General features: G+C 44.9%; 1 protein-coding gene across 4 annotated transcripts in view; it reads left to right on the top strand.

The window, feature by feature from the left end:
- NUP93 (nucleoporin 93) overlaps positions 1–16,533 on the top strand; it is a 67,276-nt gene that overhangs the window by 30,607 nt on the left and 20,136 nt on the right. For 3 of the 4 annotated variants that reach the window (XM_050311056.1, XM_050311057.1, XM_050311060.1), the window contains 2 exons: positions 9,070–9,132; positions 10,803–10,931. In XM_050311056.1, coding sequence (XP_050167013.1) covers positions 9,070–9,132; positions 10,803–10,931 — 192 coding nt within the window. Of the gene's footprint in view, positions 1–8,375; positions 8,928–9,069; positions 9,133–10,802; positions 10,932–16,533 lie in introns of those variants that run through there. The other variant, XM_050311059.1, reaches the window with a different exon arrangement.

Raw genomic sequence — 16,533 nt, 5'->3', positions numbered from 1 at the left:
AAGGACTGCACTAAAATTGTCAGAAGTGGATGAGAGGAGGGGCTGGGTGTTAACGAGTAGCAGGTTTGTTTAATAATTTGCCCCTCTTGCTGGTGATCCATCAGAAATGTATCATTTTGGGATGGGAAATAGTTCATGGACTGATAGAGATGGCAGTTTGGCTCTCGAATGTGATCCTGAGAAATGAATTTTCTGCTGCCAGGTTGCGTGGGTTATTGTGACTGCCTATATGTCGATGCTAATGTACAATTAGTCCAGCAGCAGACACTGCAAGCTTGTCAGTGCCTCCTTTATGCCTTTTGCTTTTCTTTTCAAACTACTCCCCTATTAGCCAATGTTGTCTGTGGGGTTCAGAGGGAAGACTACCCTCCTGTAAGAGGGCTGGACGCTGCTGTCTCCTCAGTGTTATCAATTTTCCGTGTGGTGCTGATGGATTTCCAGTGGCTGGTTTCTCCCATCTCGGGAGATCCTCGCCAGCTCACGGTGCAGTCAGATTGAGGTGTGGTCTGCAGTGGCAACCGTGCTCCGTCCCTGCCCTGCCAGGCAAGGACGTGACACAGGCAGGGATTCAACGAGCAGGTTTGATTTGTCACTGTGTTACTCGAGCGCAGAAGGGGAGAGCGTGCAGCCACTTCTCGAGGAAACGCGGAGGAACCACGATGCTAAAATGGCAGCGAAAGGGATGAGAAAATGGCGTCATCAGTGCAATTAGTTTCGATGGCTTGATTTGAGGGCGCCCTGCCTGATGTGAGGGTGTTTGCAGCAAGAGGTGTTGCATTACCACCTTAGTTATGACTGTACAATGAAGATAAAGACACTGAGTCATTTAACTCTGTAGGTTTTTTCACAGTATTCCCTTAAAAAGCACGATACCAGAGAGGCGGATATAAGAGCTTATTTCGGTAGATGAGCAGAAATTAGCTTTGTTTACGTGCCATAAATACTTTTAACATACGGTTGCGTTGTGGATCTCAAACCCGCTGGAACTACCTCATAATTTAATTTATTTTAAATAAATTCAAAAAAAGAGGCAAGGCCCTGAGTTTTGCTTTGATTGTGGATCTGTTGATGTGTCTGTGATTTCTGTAGGGTTGTGGTTTTCAATCACCATGCTGTTGAAAGGACGTGTGTAGCACGGAGGTTGTACCCACTCATCAGAGCGGCTGAGCACGGCTCCACGCTAAGGTCATCCCCCTGCACTTCAAAAAGGTTGAGGAAAACAGGTAGCCCTGTCCTTGGAGATGTGATGAATGAGCTCAGATTTCAGACTGTGTGGTCTGTTCGCTCTGTGCTGACGGTGAAGTGCGGGTGCCAAAGGAGATGTGCTTCCTGTGGGTCCTGCTGGCCTGATGTGCGTGGAGAGCTTCCCTCGCTCGAGGAGTTGAGTTCTGAGTGGGGTAGCGTTGTGTTCAGTTGTCCCTGTGATGCTTCATTCAGACAAACCAAAAAGCTGTCTGAGATGCTTTCAGGTGGGAGGTACCAGTATTGCCCAGCTGAACAAGCTCCTCCAGGTAGCTCTTGAGTAACGTTTCCCACTGCCATAGTTGGCTGGCAAGAGTCTGTCCACCTTCTTCTTCTGGTTCAGATACGTTTTTTCATTGTTCTTGCTTCTGTTCTCTGCATGACCTCTAAGCAGGTTGGGGCTGTTCAAGACTTTGTATTTTGCACACATCTCCCTGGTGCTTTTTAGCTTGGGAGGACCTGGGATTCTTGTTGAACCACTCCCAGTTGTATTGCAGGGAGAAAGAAAATGAGAACGTGCCTGGGGAGAAAGAGAGGATCACTAGAGAAGGCAGCACTGTTGCTTACACTACTTTTGTGTGGAATTAACAATTGCTGTCAAAAATGATCTGTGCAGCGGAGGCTGATGGTTGTATGTGAAAGAGAATCTCATTCTGAGCAACTTTGCTGTAAAATTTTAGATTAAAAAAGGTATTATCTTAGTTTTATGCCATTAAAGGGTTTGTGACTTTGAATAAAGCCTACTAAACCCTCTTCTAGCAGCATTCCCATGCGCTGTGCAGCCCAACGTGACACGGCAATGATTTGTAGAGCCTGAGGATGAGAGACTGATCTGTGTAATTGAAGTTATTTTCATTTAACTCTGGTGGAGGGGAAAGACACAACAAATATATGGATAATTACTAATATTTTAATAATTAGGTACACTGTGTAAGTAGTATATAAATTATCCATATTGTGGTCGATATATTGTGGTGCTTTTTAGAGCAGTGTCCTACTTCACTCATTTTAATCGTTCCACTTGGATTTTTTAAATCTTGCCGATCTGACGTATTTTGTAAAATCTTAAAATACACAGGAACATGCAACGAATTTCCGTCTTATGTTGGGAGTTAAGCCACTTGTAAGTACAATTTTAGGTGAAATATTGAAATCTCATAGCTCACGACAACCTGAGCTTGCCGAGCATCCTGCGTTGAATTAGAAGGAACTAAAATGGAGCGGAGTCGTGTTTTGTGCCAACAGCCCTCATCTCCGTGTATGTGCAGAACAAGCAGTGCCACACAGGAACCAGTTCTGGTTTTGGGGCTGCTGAGGCACAATGTTCCAACGGGAAATCCGGGCACTGGTGTTTTTCTAGACATTTCCGGTGTGGCAACGCTCTGCTCCCTGTGTTTTTCATGGTAAGTGTTGCTTCCATTCGCTACAGGCACCTTGCTCTCTCCTTGGCCACGTGCTGCAGGTGTGTTTGGAGCACTGCGGTCGGGGGTGGGATGTGGTGGTGCCTCTCTGTGCCGGGGATGGTTTGGAATGAACTGGTGGTTCGGTGTGAGCCTCCTGCGCTTGGTGGGCGCTGTCCTGGCTGACGAGGGAGCTGAGAGGTGTTTGTATTTCTTCCCTCTGAGCCTGGGTGTCAAAGGAACACATTCCCAGTGTTCACTTGCCAGACCCAAACAGGCCCAGCAAGAGTCAAAGAGCGTGCACCATCTGCCCCTGCTTCTGTTAGGGCTGATCTGTGATTTCCCGAGGAGTGCTGCTTTCGGCAGTTTGAGTTTTTCCTGTCACGGCTAGAAGGAATAATGATATTTATCCAACACAGTAAAATCCAGTGTTCCTGGATGTGCTCTGAAGATTACTGTGAAAACTGCAGGAGTGTCGCAGATCAAACAGTCCAAAACAGTAAAATAATACAAAAAAATGTACCAGATTTTTGAACTGCCAGCGCTAGCCTGTGGCACAGAGCACTTTGTAAATATTTGCCTAAAGCTCACTCTGCAGCACGGATTAAAGGCTGTGTTCAGACCTGGGCATGACATCAACGGCATGCTGATGGTGGGGCAGTCCTGCCCCAGGATTGTCTCTGGCAAAGGGTGCTGCTGTGCATCTTCCACAGCACAGGGAGCCCATGGAAGAGGCTCGTGGGCAAACGGAGGTGCCCTCTCCGTTCTGCGCCACATCCGCTGCCCACCGGGCTGCATCAGCCACTGCATCGATCCCTGCTGCTGCTGGGGAGAGGTCCAGGTTGCTGGTTCTCCATCAGGAAAGGAGGCAGTATTGCAGCTCTGCAAAATTTGATTTTGCTGGAGCAGAAAGCCTCTTAAAAAACCCCTGAAGTAATCTTTAAAATTGTTGCTCCTCGTGCAGTGGAGCAGAGAGGAGGTCGTGCCTTGTGTATTTTAGTGACTTGCTGCCACTCAAGTGCTGTCTGCTTGTGGGGTGGGGAAGGGCTCTCCTGACTTGGCTCTCAAACCAATTGAACACGAGTGTTGGCTACAAGTGTGGAGCAGTCACAGTGTGGTTCAACACCCCTGTGAAGGCAGGTAGCAGAGCAGCAAATCTTCCCCAAGCCCTGTGTTTGGCTATATGAGCAGAATTTTTTGTTCACTTACATGTTTTTACCTTTTCAGCTCCACCATGACTGTTGCTTTGCAAGTCTCTGATGCAACAACTGGCCTTTGGGTCTTAGCAAACTGTAAACCCTTCTGCTTTTTTCCCTGCTTCTTCTCCTGTTCAGTCAACAGTGAATTAAAAATACTTCAGGATTTCCCTCTCTTAACATGATGGTCATGATGGTAAGGACGCTGAGAAGTGCATGTTGTGGTTTGACAAGTGCAGCTGTCTTAGGCTGGGGAAGTTTTGTCTTGCTAAATCCTTGACTGAACAATGGGATGAGCCTCATCAGGTCCTTTCCAGTGCTCCTTCGTGTCTGTGTATAGTCCTTCGTTCCTTGTCTCTCAGGCAGCTTTGAAGTCATCCTGACTGAACCCTTCCTTGGGTTCTCTTCTTCTCTGGGGGTTCTGCACTCAGGCCCTCAGTCTGTTTTGGCCCTGTAGCAGTTTTGCCATCTGAAGTTCTCCAAGGAGAAAGCCAATTTCACAAATGACCTTGGCTGGTTGTGCTTGGTGGCTGATCTTTGGGCAGCTGCCTTGCTGCTGTGGAGGACACAGGCTTGCTCTGGCCAAGGCCTGGAGTGAAGCTGCTTATCTGCTTCCAAGAGGCACTCGTGTCATGCATGCACAGGAAGAGTGACTAGAGAAAAGCACTACCCATGCCACTCTGGCATGTCCCCAGCCTCAGGAATACAATAGTTGGCCACCCCATGGCTTACAGGCCCTTTGGCCAATCTATTGAAAGCCAACCAGCAAGTGCTGATGCTTGTGTCAGCACAAACAATAATTTGGATTAAAAAGCAATAATACATAGTAAGGTCTTGTATTGTGGCAGTGGGTTCCAGGTAGTTTTGCTTCATTTTCTGGTTCCAGAAAGAGCATGACCAGGAGGGCTGTGGCAGGGTGCACCACCTCAGGAGTGTTCTCAGACATGTCCACAGTTGCAGTAGAATTATATTGAACAATTTATTTTTAAATTACTAGCAAAGATAATAAATTCAGGTGCTTTACCTGGAGCTACTGTGCCCAAACCTTCGCTGAAGGGTGATTTTTGCTAACCATCCATGCTGGATTCACTGGATCTACTGGAAATCCAACACTTGGAAATATTTTAATTGAAGAGCAATTGACTTGAAATGGTCCCAGATTGCTCATTTCATTTTCTTCTTTCTTTCTCTGCCAGTGAAAAAGTAACCATTGCTGTCAACATCCAAGGCCTCAGTATACTATTTGGCAACATTCACCTTCTCTTGACAGCTTGAATACCAAGATCAAGTATTAAAAGTATGGCCTGGCTGATGAAAGTAATTAAGAGACTTCTCTCAGCCAGGAGAGTATACTAACCTTATTTACTGCGGTAAATGGAAGAGACTTTCAGTCTCCTGTCAAAAAGGGGCCATCAGTGCTTGTGTGGGTGCCCTTTCATACAGATAATGAATTACTGGAACACTTTCTTGCTGGAATTCAGGCTGGAGCAAGGCAGGTTCCTGTCAAATCGGTCTGTCAGTGGTTGTCTGAGAGGAGAAATAACAGTGCAGCAAGGAGGGAGATGGGAACAGGGAGGTGGCACAGGTACGGGGGGTACGCAGACACCTGCCCTTCCACTGGTGGGACCTCTTCTACAAACCATCCTCGAGCAAGGCAGAGTGGGGCTGGATTTCAGCAGAAATGGGAGAGTGTGAGAAGATCGGCCTGCAATTCAAAGTGCAGGAGATCGAAGACGATCTGTAACGTGCTTGGGAAAGATGCTGTGAGTCAGTAGACGTGTAAGAGTAGGCAGGACTAACTGAAAACGGGAAGCTGAAGGTGGGAGAGTGAGTGTATTTCTGTGCCTGTGTCCCTGTTTTCAAACACCATCGCATCGGATATTGTACAAGTGGTGTGTGGGAAACATTCAGCAGCGAGTTTTGCAGAGAACTGGTGATGGAGAAGACTCGTGCCGCTTCCCTTCCGAACTAAACACAGGAAGAATGTGTGGGAGTCCCACAGTAACAGAGGAAAATCAAAAGCCACTCACTAAAGGAGAGCAGAGTGATGTGACATTAGCGCTCTGTGAGCTTTCTGAGTAAGCCTTCATTTTAATTTTCAAGTAAAATCCAGGCTGTGTTGGGAACCCTGCGAGGGCAGAGCTGGTGCACGGGGAGCTGCAAGGTGAGGTTCGCGCCTCGGAGGTTTCAGCGATGCTCGCGTGGGCTGTTCCTATTGTTGTCATCTGCCGCTGTGAATTAGCCTTTTGTCTTGTGACAGTAATCTCTGTTCTCCTCTCGCTGGATGCCCAGTGTGTCTCGTTGCTGTTGTACAGGAGCAGCACCTCCCCTGAGAGGGTGGTTTGGGTCATGTACTCCCCGCGCGTGCTGAGCTGCACCACCAATACCCTTGGTACAGCCTGAGAGCCTTCCTGCCAAAGCCAAACCTCGCCTCTGGGATTGTGGAAAGCTTGAGGGCAGGTGTTACTGGTGAGCACAACCTGCACTGCTCACAGCCCAGGCTTCCTAAGAGATATATGAACCCTTAAAGTTGTGGCCTGGGGTTTTTGAGGACCAAAACTCTCTGACGTAAGGCACATCTTCTCCATCTTTCTGCCCATCCTTGTTCCAGAGCTCTGCTTTTTCATATAGCAGGGGTACACTTGTGTGCATTTCTGCATGTCTGAAATCTCCATGTCCAGTGACCAAAGTGTAGTGCACCACTAGGTGGCAATAGGATAAACTCGGGGAATCAGCAGCCAGACACCCCTCACTTTCTTAGCGAGTGAAATTCTGGCCACGGAAACCGGGAGTGACACCCCCAGGAGCTCTTGCTGGGCCTAACTAAGCAGAGTCAGTCTCACGAGCAGTAACAGGAGCTCCAGCATCAGTCACTGAAACTCCCTCTTCTGAGGTTTAACAATTAGCCTGTAATTAAGTGAAGCAGCAATTGTCATGCTACAGTCATAATGTTTAGCCCAAGACATAGGGCAACCTTTTTAAAATGTACCTCTCCTCAGTGAGGCGTTACCGATATTATTTGGAATGTGTGAGGATTTTCTTTTGCTAAAAGAGTAGTTTTTGAGATTGAAAAAGACAATTACCATCCTCTAATTGGCATTCAGTGTAATGTAATCCCTTAAATGGACCTAGTGAACTCTCTGGGAGCTGGGTGGTTTCATTAAAATCCTCAGCCTGCATTTACTGACATCAAGGGAAGTTCAAGCACGTCTTAAATTACTCTGTCGATTGCCATCATTGCTGTGTACATTTGTAGGACGTACCTGCTCAGCTCAGGGCACACATCCCTCCAAGGACAGAGGGAAACCAAGGGCAATAAAGGTAGGACTCATATAGGACTCGTATCTCTTGAGCACTGGCTCCAGTGCTCACAGAATGAGGAGGGAGCCAGGCATCCAGGACCTTTGCAAGCTCACACCCTCCACTGCATCCAGGTAGCCACAGGTCTGGGTGTTGGAGATGGGGCTGGTTTTGCCTGTACAATTAACAGTGTTGTTAGAATACAGCCAGCACACTGTTCTCTGCAGCAGCACACCCCTACCATCAGAAACGCAGCTGTCTCCTCTGCTCATATGTTGGTGTGTGCTTTGGAGGTGTAGAAGCGCTGCTTGTTCTAATTCCAGATAACTTTTCCTCACTTTAGGTTGGAGGTGGGGAAATGAAGCAAAAAAAAAAAAAAAAAAAAAAAATCCCAAACAAACAACAAAAAGAAGCCCAACAAACTTGTTGCCCTCCCAAAGTCCTTTTGCCCATGCAGACATGGACAAAGCCTTACAAAGCTCGTGTCCATCCCTCCCCACCTGACCGAGGCCGGGGCTTGGCCCAGTTGGGTGACTGTGGCACCCTTGTGTCAGTGGCAGCTGCTGTGATAGTTGGTCCCCAGACATGTACAAGGAGCTGGATTTAGCTTCCCCTCTTCAGGTGTGATTTCTCTGCGGGCATTGCCTAAAAATAAAGCAGGCCATGGTGGCTGGGGAAGCGAAGAACAGGCTGGGGGGAAGCGGCCCTGCCGTCCGTGTGTCTGGGGAGCCGCATCACAGGAGATGGCTGCTTGTTCTCCCTCTGATGCACAGAAAGGGGTCACGCTCCTATTTCTGGCTGAAGGGGGTGACAGGAAGATGGGGAGCATGGAAGGCACAAAACCCTCCTGATTCCTGACAAATTCAGTTGGTCACTGCTGCAATTGTGTGCTCTCTGTAAAAGCACAGTGTGGTCCATTGAGTCCCCACTCCAGGTTTATTAGCAGCTCTTGGTTTTAGAGCTGTGTAATGAGTGTACAGGCTTTTAAGATATTAGCACTTAATGGAGTTGATAATTTATAGTTGATTACTTCAGAGGGAGACAAAGGCTTCTTTTTTGTGATCTGAATAATGATTAAGTTGAAGTGTGGGAGTACAAATCAACTTGGTTTGTTTAATTGGTGATGTAATAGTGAAAATGCAAAATAAGGATTATTCAAGTTAAGGTGTGATAAATATATCCTGATTGTTGCCTCTTGTGCAGTTTACCTGGCTACTTGTTTAAAGTTAAAACTATTTTATATTTCCTAGTATAGGTCATGGAGGTAACCCTGGAGATAAGGAGCTAACAGCTCATCTAAATCAGTCTGTTCACGTACACCTGACCTCTTTGAGATTTACTGATACACTGAAAATTACAAAAAATTCTTCTTTTTACTCACTCCAGCTGTATGTGTGGAGAGAGGCTCTGTGGTAAACTTTTCCTGTATGCTTTCCAACTGTTCAGCTATTTCCATCCTTCCTCAACTGACTATTTTTAAGGCTCTTTTGCACAGCTCCCATCGGTCCTCCAAGAGCTCCACTTCTGCCTGAAGCTGCCAAGTCAAAGCCTCTTTTATTTTTTTCAGCATACTCAAGCCCAACAATCTTATCTTGGCTTATCGCTCCTACCAGCTTTCATCCCAGCTCCCTCGAATGGAGAGCAAGAGGAAGCAGATGCTGGGACACAGAGATAAAAGAGAATAGAAGCAGGACATTTCACCAGGATTTAATGCATATTAAAAGAGGGGATTAATGCATTTTCATTTTCACATTGCTCTGTACGGGCATCTTACTGCACCTCTCATGAAGTAAAGTGACCTTTAAACTTCTCCAGAGTGGACTGGGGAGAGAGCTCTGAGCTCTTCTCAGGGCTGAAAGAGCTGAGTGCTACAATGGTGCGAGTGCAAGGCTGATTATTTTGTCTGAAGCTCTGTTTCTCCTTTTCTGCAGGGGTTCCTGAAAAATGAAAAAGATAATGCATTGCTGTCTGCCATTGAAGAGTCCAGGAGGAGGGTAAGTTGGAAGAAAGCACCATTTTTTCCTTAAAACAAAAAAGGGAGAGGTTTGTGGAGTCCCGTTTTCCTTCCCTTGAAAGGAACCAGTACTTAGTGTGTAAGAGAAAGTCAGAGTTAGCCTTCCCCTGTTCATCTCCTGTCTTTTCACCTCCAAACAAGTAGCTGTTTTGAAGATGATCTGAGCTGCGGCTTGTTTTCTGATGTGAAATTCATCTGATCCTGTTTCTGAATCTGTTTGTGCTTTTGGTATCTGTCATGTTCTGGGGCAATGATTTTCACAATTGAATTATGCAGTGTGGAAAAACGCTTCCTGTTGTTTGTCTTAAAACTGCTTCTTGGAAATGTCATTCCATGCTTCCTGATGCTTATTGTTTCCTTCCATGTACACTTCGGGCATCAGGTTTAGAACTCAGCCCGTGTTTCTTTCAAATTATAAGAAATAGTACTTAAGCATTATTAAATTATTTTAATTACATATAATTATACTGTAATTATGGAAGCATATTTAAAACCCTGTTGAAATTATTATAGTGAAGGTAAGGATGAGACCTATATCCTACCATGAAAGTGTGAATTTATATAACGAAACAAAGAAACACAAATCTGATGCTCTAGTTGCACCCTAATTAAATGTTTGCCAAATGTCATTGCCTCTCATCAATTGGTTTATTCTGGGGAGCATTCTGCCCATTAATTGACAATGTCCTAACAGTGGACTGCAAAGAAATTAAAAACTCAGTCAGCCAACCAAGACATTGCTATGTGAAAGGGAAAGAAGGGGAAGACACAATATAGCCTATTCTCTACTTAGAATCAGTGGAGATATTCTCATTTCCTGTCCCAGGATACCCAAGGCTGTTAGTCTCACCCCAGCAATAACAGGAAAGGTAGTGAAGCATCTTCTCTATCCTAATGCTATTGCCAAAATAAGGGTTATTGAGCTGTTTCCTTCCGTGTGTTCCCAATTGAATCTGAAGACAATCTAGTACATCAGCCATTTTCAAGGTAAAAGGATAGTTTTTTATTGGGATACGATTTTTCCCATGGGCTTTCCTGAGTTACATTCCTAATGACAGAGGCTTTCTGATTCACTGTCACTGGTTAATTTTCCCGTAATACTTTTACCTTTTATTTTATCCTATTTCCCATTTTAAAGACAAACACACTGGTAAAGACCTGAAAATGAGTTATGGGCAATAAACACACATCTCTGTTAAGAACACAGTGAGTCAGACCTCTGTAGCCTCTGGGGAGGTGAAAAGCTGGTTGTCATAAGAGAAGTTAAGTCTCAACAAGCCACACGGATCAGTGACGACCTGGATATATTGTGTGTGCTGTTGAGTTAGAGAAGCAGGCCTATTCATTTCCAGCCTGCTCAGATTTGTGCATTGCAGTGCCATGGAAGAGGCACAGTTTCCCTCTTTTACCAGCTGGAGGTATGTGAGAGTTGTCTTAATTCCACACACACCTACTTTCCAAATCCCCCTACACCTGAGCACGAAGCCTGTTAAAATAATATGCAGCACACCATTAGCTCCTGAGGGCTGACCTGATTGATTTATGTAGATGCTATTTTCTGTTTCATTTTTGGGCTTGTCTATTAATAGCAGAACTAGGCTGCTGGCTGTTTCTGTGTGTTCCTTAGCTCTCGTTCTTCTTCACCAACAGACATTTGCTATGGCTGAGGAGTATCACCGAGAATCCATGCTGGTGGAATGGGAACAGGTGAAACAAAGGATTCTTCATTCTCTGCTTGCATCAGGGGAAGATGCTCTCGATTTCACCCAGGAAAACGAGGTAACTCTGTCCTTCTAAACACTGCACAGCCATGCACGGCACCGTACACAGCTGGCACTCCAGCGCTGCTGAAACCACCTCTGGGTTACTCTGCAGCTACAACTGGGTGAAAATGAGAAATATCCAATCTCTTCTCTGACTCCAGAGTGACAGTGACTAGCAGAATGCACTGTCTAGCAAAATAGCAAACGTTTGTGATTGTCTCTGCTGACTGATGGGTGCGGGCAGTGGAGCTCCTGTTGCTGAAGGTGTGTTTTAGGAACATGTATGCAAGCTGGAAATGGTCACACAGACACATATCAGCTCAGTATACCCAGGGGACAGCAAGCACATCGGGGAACTTCACCTTCAGGAAACCTTTACACTGCTGGTGAGACCAGACAGTTCTCAGCTGCAGTTGTGCTTACATGTAGGTCTTAGAGCATCTCTCTCCCTTATCACTGTGTGCTAGACAGGATTTCTGCATTTTCTTAGGAAGCTGATCAAGTCTCACAGGGTTTTTTGGCAAAATATTAAAAAAAAAAAAAAAAAAAAGAAAAACTTTCCTTTTTATCTTGCTGTCTCATGCAGAGCAGATTAGAATTTTGTGCTGCTAAGACCTCTAGTGTTCATCAGTTCAAGTTTAATGCGGTAGTTACCAAATCCTTTGGGCAAGACTAACCCCATGTTTTACATGAAGAAGCATTGACTAGCATCTCAAAACATTCCTTATCTTCTGTAACAACCTAAAACTTTACAGTTTGTTCCCTTAAGGAAAATGCTGCAGGTAAATGAATAGAGTAAAGCAGAGTTAGGTGCTGAGCTGTGGGAACTTCACCTCTCTGATCTGGAAGCCTCAGACAGCAGCACAAAGTTACATCACAGGCTCTGCACAGCGCTCCAGGAGAGTGCTCACCTTGACAGCAGAGGTGATAAGGAATGGGGGAGTGCAAGTTGCTGTGCTTTCAGGCCAGAAAGCAGACCCATTTTTTAAAAGCTATGTTCTCCCCTCGTGAAAATGAATTCTTGATCATTGGAATGACTTACAGACCTGCAAGTATATTAAAATAAAAAAGCCCTTGGTGCTAACGGGGTATGACCTGTATAGGGATTTGGAAATAATTAGGTGTTAATGGAATGTCCCTTTCTGATTACTGTTCTTTTAAATATAGGTTAATCCCAGTTAGCATACATCTTTTTATAGAGGCTTTCTTCCCCAGAAAGTATTTCAGTGATACTTTACTGTGACTTCTCAAAGGTTGTCCAGCTTTCCAATATTAGAAATGCTAAATAATGCAGACTGAATTAATTTAAAACTAGGAACAGCTACCGGATTATTTTAGGCTGTGAGTCTGAAAACTTGGCAGCTACACTGATAACTTCTAACATCTTTGATTGTAACCCACTCTGAACAGGTAAAGCACTTTTTCCTGGTGTTTCAGTGTCAAATGGATGCTACCTCTAGTCCATGGCACTCGAGATGCCAAGCATCAAATTGGTGGGAGGGAGGAGGGGAAAAACCCACCTCCTAATGTTTCTCATGACTGAGTTTAAAGACTCAACGTGCACCATCACTCAGTAATACTCCACTCTCCGTTTCAAAGCACTCATAGTATCCGTATATCATTTCAAGAGCATTTAAAATCCTTGATATATTCCAGTCTTAGCCTCGAGAAGTCAAAGGTCTGAGAGGTTTGAAGTGCATCTACTGTGTTAAAAGCCTGTTATCTAACCTCCCCACAGCAGGTTGTTCTTCTAAAGCCTTGTTCCAGTCAAATAAGTTTTTTGTGTGTGTGTGACACAAACAGACACAGGCTGTAGAATATAGTGGAGGTTTAATTGATATCCTCTGGAGATGGAGAATCAACTGAAAAGGCACAGATCCAAAGGCAGCAGGGGGCCGGTCTGCCTGCGAGCCAATTCTCAAGCTTCGGGCAAGCTAATTTGGGCAAGAGTGAAATACCAACACATTATTCATGGAAATCAGACCAATTAACAGGCAAAGCTCACAATTCAAAGAACCCAGCACAGGACTTGCCATTAGGGCTTTCTCCCCCTTGTCCTCCAGCCTGGCCTTCTTCCCATCAGGGAAAACCGGAGTGGGTAAAGAGGTGCTTCTTGGCAGGGGGGAAAGGGAGGAAAGCCCGAGTTTTGTTTTCAAGGTATCAAACACCTGTGCTCTCAAGGTGTTTTTCTATGAGTCTCGGTGCCGAGGCATTTCTTCTGTCCTTTTATTTCAAGTTTTAATTTCTTCCACCCTTGCCCCAAGCTCTTCCGCTCCTGCTGTCCAGCACCCTGCTCGTGCAGTAACAAAGAGGCACTGGTGCTCTTGTCTTCTGTTCTGCCCCTCTGTATCCTGTCTTCATGTCCCCTAAATCCCAAGGACTGCAGGATGCTTTCTGCTCCACCACAGCGTGTTTTGGTGAGGCTTCTCCAGCTCAGTCTCCTGCCTAGTTATTCACTGCATCTACTGGCCAAGCCATTTGGAGTGCTGACAAAATGTCTGCCCAGACTTCTGCTGAGGAATGTGCATATGCATATGAGGGTGATGAATAATGCATCCTTGCATGCACGAGGTTTGGTGTGCAAGTGGGGCTGAATGCTTGGCTGAGTACAAATGAAGGAGGACTCCTTTGGAAACCAGCATCGTTAGGCTAAGTGAATTTAAAGGATTAAAATGTGATGGCAGTGCAGCATAGCTGCAGCTTTCAGAAACGGATAACAGTCAGAATAAATATTAAGGTTCTGAAGAATGTTTTGGAAAGGCCTAAATTCAGGGCAGGGAAAAGCAAAGGTGTCTGAGAAAAACAGCACAAGGCATTTAAGGAATATCAGACTAGAGATGCAGAAAGGTGTGTGTGTGTGCACTTGTGTTTCCACGGTCCTTTGTGCATTCCCCACTTTTCTGGTTTCCCTTTTGCTGCTCCAGTTAAACTTGAAAACCTGACCTGAAGCAGAATTCTTCTTGTATGCTCCTGGCTGCTGATTTGAGCACATCTTTCGTTACCTTTTCCTTGTCTGAACACTTGGTAAGTTCTGACTTGCCAGCAAGGGGTATCCTCTTCCATTCCCACATCCCCACTTAGTGTGTAGGGGGTGCCTGTTACATCCTTCTACAGAAATACTGCCTGCACAGCTCTCCCTTTCTGCAGTTTAGCAGGAGTGGAAGTGACCTTCCCCATGCTGACTCACTGCTTCACTTTCCCTTTTGAACTTTCCTTTTAGCACAGCCGTGAGACAGTTCAGTGAGCAAGTGCTTTGTTCAAGTTTAATAATTCAAAGATTAAGCCAGAATGCATGTGTGAGATGGGAAAAAAAAAAAAAGAAATAAGCTTGCTTCCATGGCTCTTTTTCCATACAAAATAAAACGTAACAAAAGCAGGACAAATTCTGGAGTTATTTTGAATAATTATGAATATTTTTTTCTGAGGTGCCAAATCAGTAGTGGGCATTTAAAGAATTTAAATGTGGCAGCTCTCAGCTATGGGAGATTGTTAATAAGTGACCCTCAAAGCATAATGGTTAGGGTGAAATTAAAACTGGAGAAAGGAAAGGAAAACACAAATCCCAGAGAAGTTCTTTCTTGGTTTCAGGCATGCACTTTTGAATCCTAGGGCTTACCTGTGGGTTTAACCCAGCAGTCACACCCCACTCTCTGGAGTCACACGCCACGTGGGTGCTCTTGGGTGCCGCAAAGCAGGAGAAGGAACCAGGTTCCTAAGGCAAAACCCCAGTCCTTACGTGTCTGGTGCTTGGGCACGGGTTCAAAAGTGACACCAAGTCACTATGTGCGATCCTTCCCTTGCTCTAGGAGATGGGAGCTCATCAGTAATTAATGCCAGTGTCCATAATTCAGCGTTACTTTAAATAACCGTGCGTTTTCTCAGGCCCAGCCAAGGGGGAGGCTGCAGAGCGCTATTTCTGCCTCGTGTCTGTTTCCCAGGAAACCTGCTTTAACAGCTCCTTTGTTCTTTAGAACAAAGAATTTGTCGCTTTTCAGGTGGGTTTAAAGGAATTTGTGTCACATCGTTTGGCACTGAAAGAAAAATGCAAATGCTCCTGAATATCGGGATCCATTAAGAGGGACTGTGAGGAATATTTTTAGTGTAAGTTCAGTTGCAAAAAGAAAAAGTGGGATTTCTTTTGGGTTTTTTGTAAGGTGTTTTTATACAGCCCACGGTATAAATGCACCTGCCTGATTCTGTAATCAGGTTGGACATTATTCAAATACCATTATTAGTGAGAAATTAATGCGGTAATAAACTAATCCCAGCAATTTTAAAGGATTGTCCAGGTTTGTCTTTGGTACCTTCATTCATTTATAATTCATTATATTAGGGACAAACACAACTGAGTGTTTTTGTTCTGTAATCAGTTGTTGTTTACTGCACAGAAAGCAGTAATCACAGATGGCACAAAGCTCTTACAGCTTCCTGATAGAGGTCGGTGTCCTTATCTTCACCTATGAATTCCTGGCTAGTTCAGAACACTTGGTCACTGCAATTGTGTCACTTTGTTTGTTTCTAAAGTTTAAATTGGGAAAACTTGCCTGATCAAAACTCCTGGACTGGGACAGTGAGGAGCCACTGTCTTTGCAAGAACACATTTAGTGTCTTTGCTCATGAGTCTAAAGGAGCAGTAGGAGGTATTCTGGGTTAAACTGAGATACAAATGAAATTAATTTGGGAATGACTGAGAGAGTGTTCAGTGCAAAACTGATCAGTGACATGTCTGGAAGTTCATATGTTTGTATTATTTAATTTTCAAGTTGGGATACAGTTCCCTAAAAAGTGAGATTCTTTTGAAGGCCCTGCCAGCATTTCATCCTCATTTGAAACAAGAAGCTGAATGATGGCACCATCTGGAGAAATGCTCCCCATTTCTGGATCTCTTCCTGAAACGCACACGAGCCAGGTCATGGCAGGAACGTTGCTCCTGCCATGCTGCAGCCTGACAGGTGTCAGCAAAGCTGAACTCTGCAGCTGACTAAAGTGAAAACGATGATTTTTTTTTTTTCCCTTGCCTTTGGAATTGATGATGTTTGTACAGGTAGCAAGTTGGCCACGTTTAAGTGACCTCTTCCAGGAAGACCAGAGCACGTCCTTAGGTCATACCAGGAGGTGATCCTGCCTGCACAGTAAAGCACTGACACTCTGGGTAACTGATGTGAGGAGAAGTAAAGCTGTTTGACAGTTTTGCTAAAGTGCAGTGTAACAGTTAATGAGGGTGTGCAGCTTTTTTGGTAAAAAGCTTAATTTTAAAATTCTGCAGGTGTACCTGCTCTTTCTTGGAAAAAGTTACTGATTCCAATGTAGATGAATATTGATGGGCTAGAGTTATACAGTAACAAGCCTGAAAAGCTGCTTGCTCTTCTGAAAGCTTGTCTGTTCCTTCTTGCCTTGCCCCAACTATGTCAGTTGGCTTCATAATAAATATTATGCTTCTGTACTGAGCTTGTCTTGCTTTTATCTTCAGACCAGCATGGCTTATGAGGCAGCTGATATTAAAGGACTGCTTGCCTCAAAGGGATCTGTCTTTAAAATGATTACACTTTATGTTTCAAACCCAAGACTTGCAATGCTGATGCTGAAATGAAGTTACATTTTTTTTAGGAAGCAGGAAG

Source organism: Myiozetetes cayanensis, unplaced genomic scaffold (assembly GCF_022539395.1).
Source record: "Myiozetetes cayanensis isolate MyiCay16 unplaced genomic scaffold, myiCay2020 scf16, whole genome shotgun sequence".
NCBI lineage: Eukaryota > Metazoa > Chordata > Aves > Passeriformes > Tyrannidae > Myiozetetes > Myiozetetes cayanensis.
This window is presented reverse-complemented; position numbering and strand designations above follow the sequence as displayed.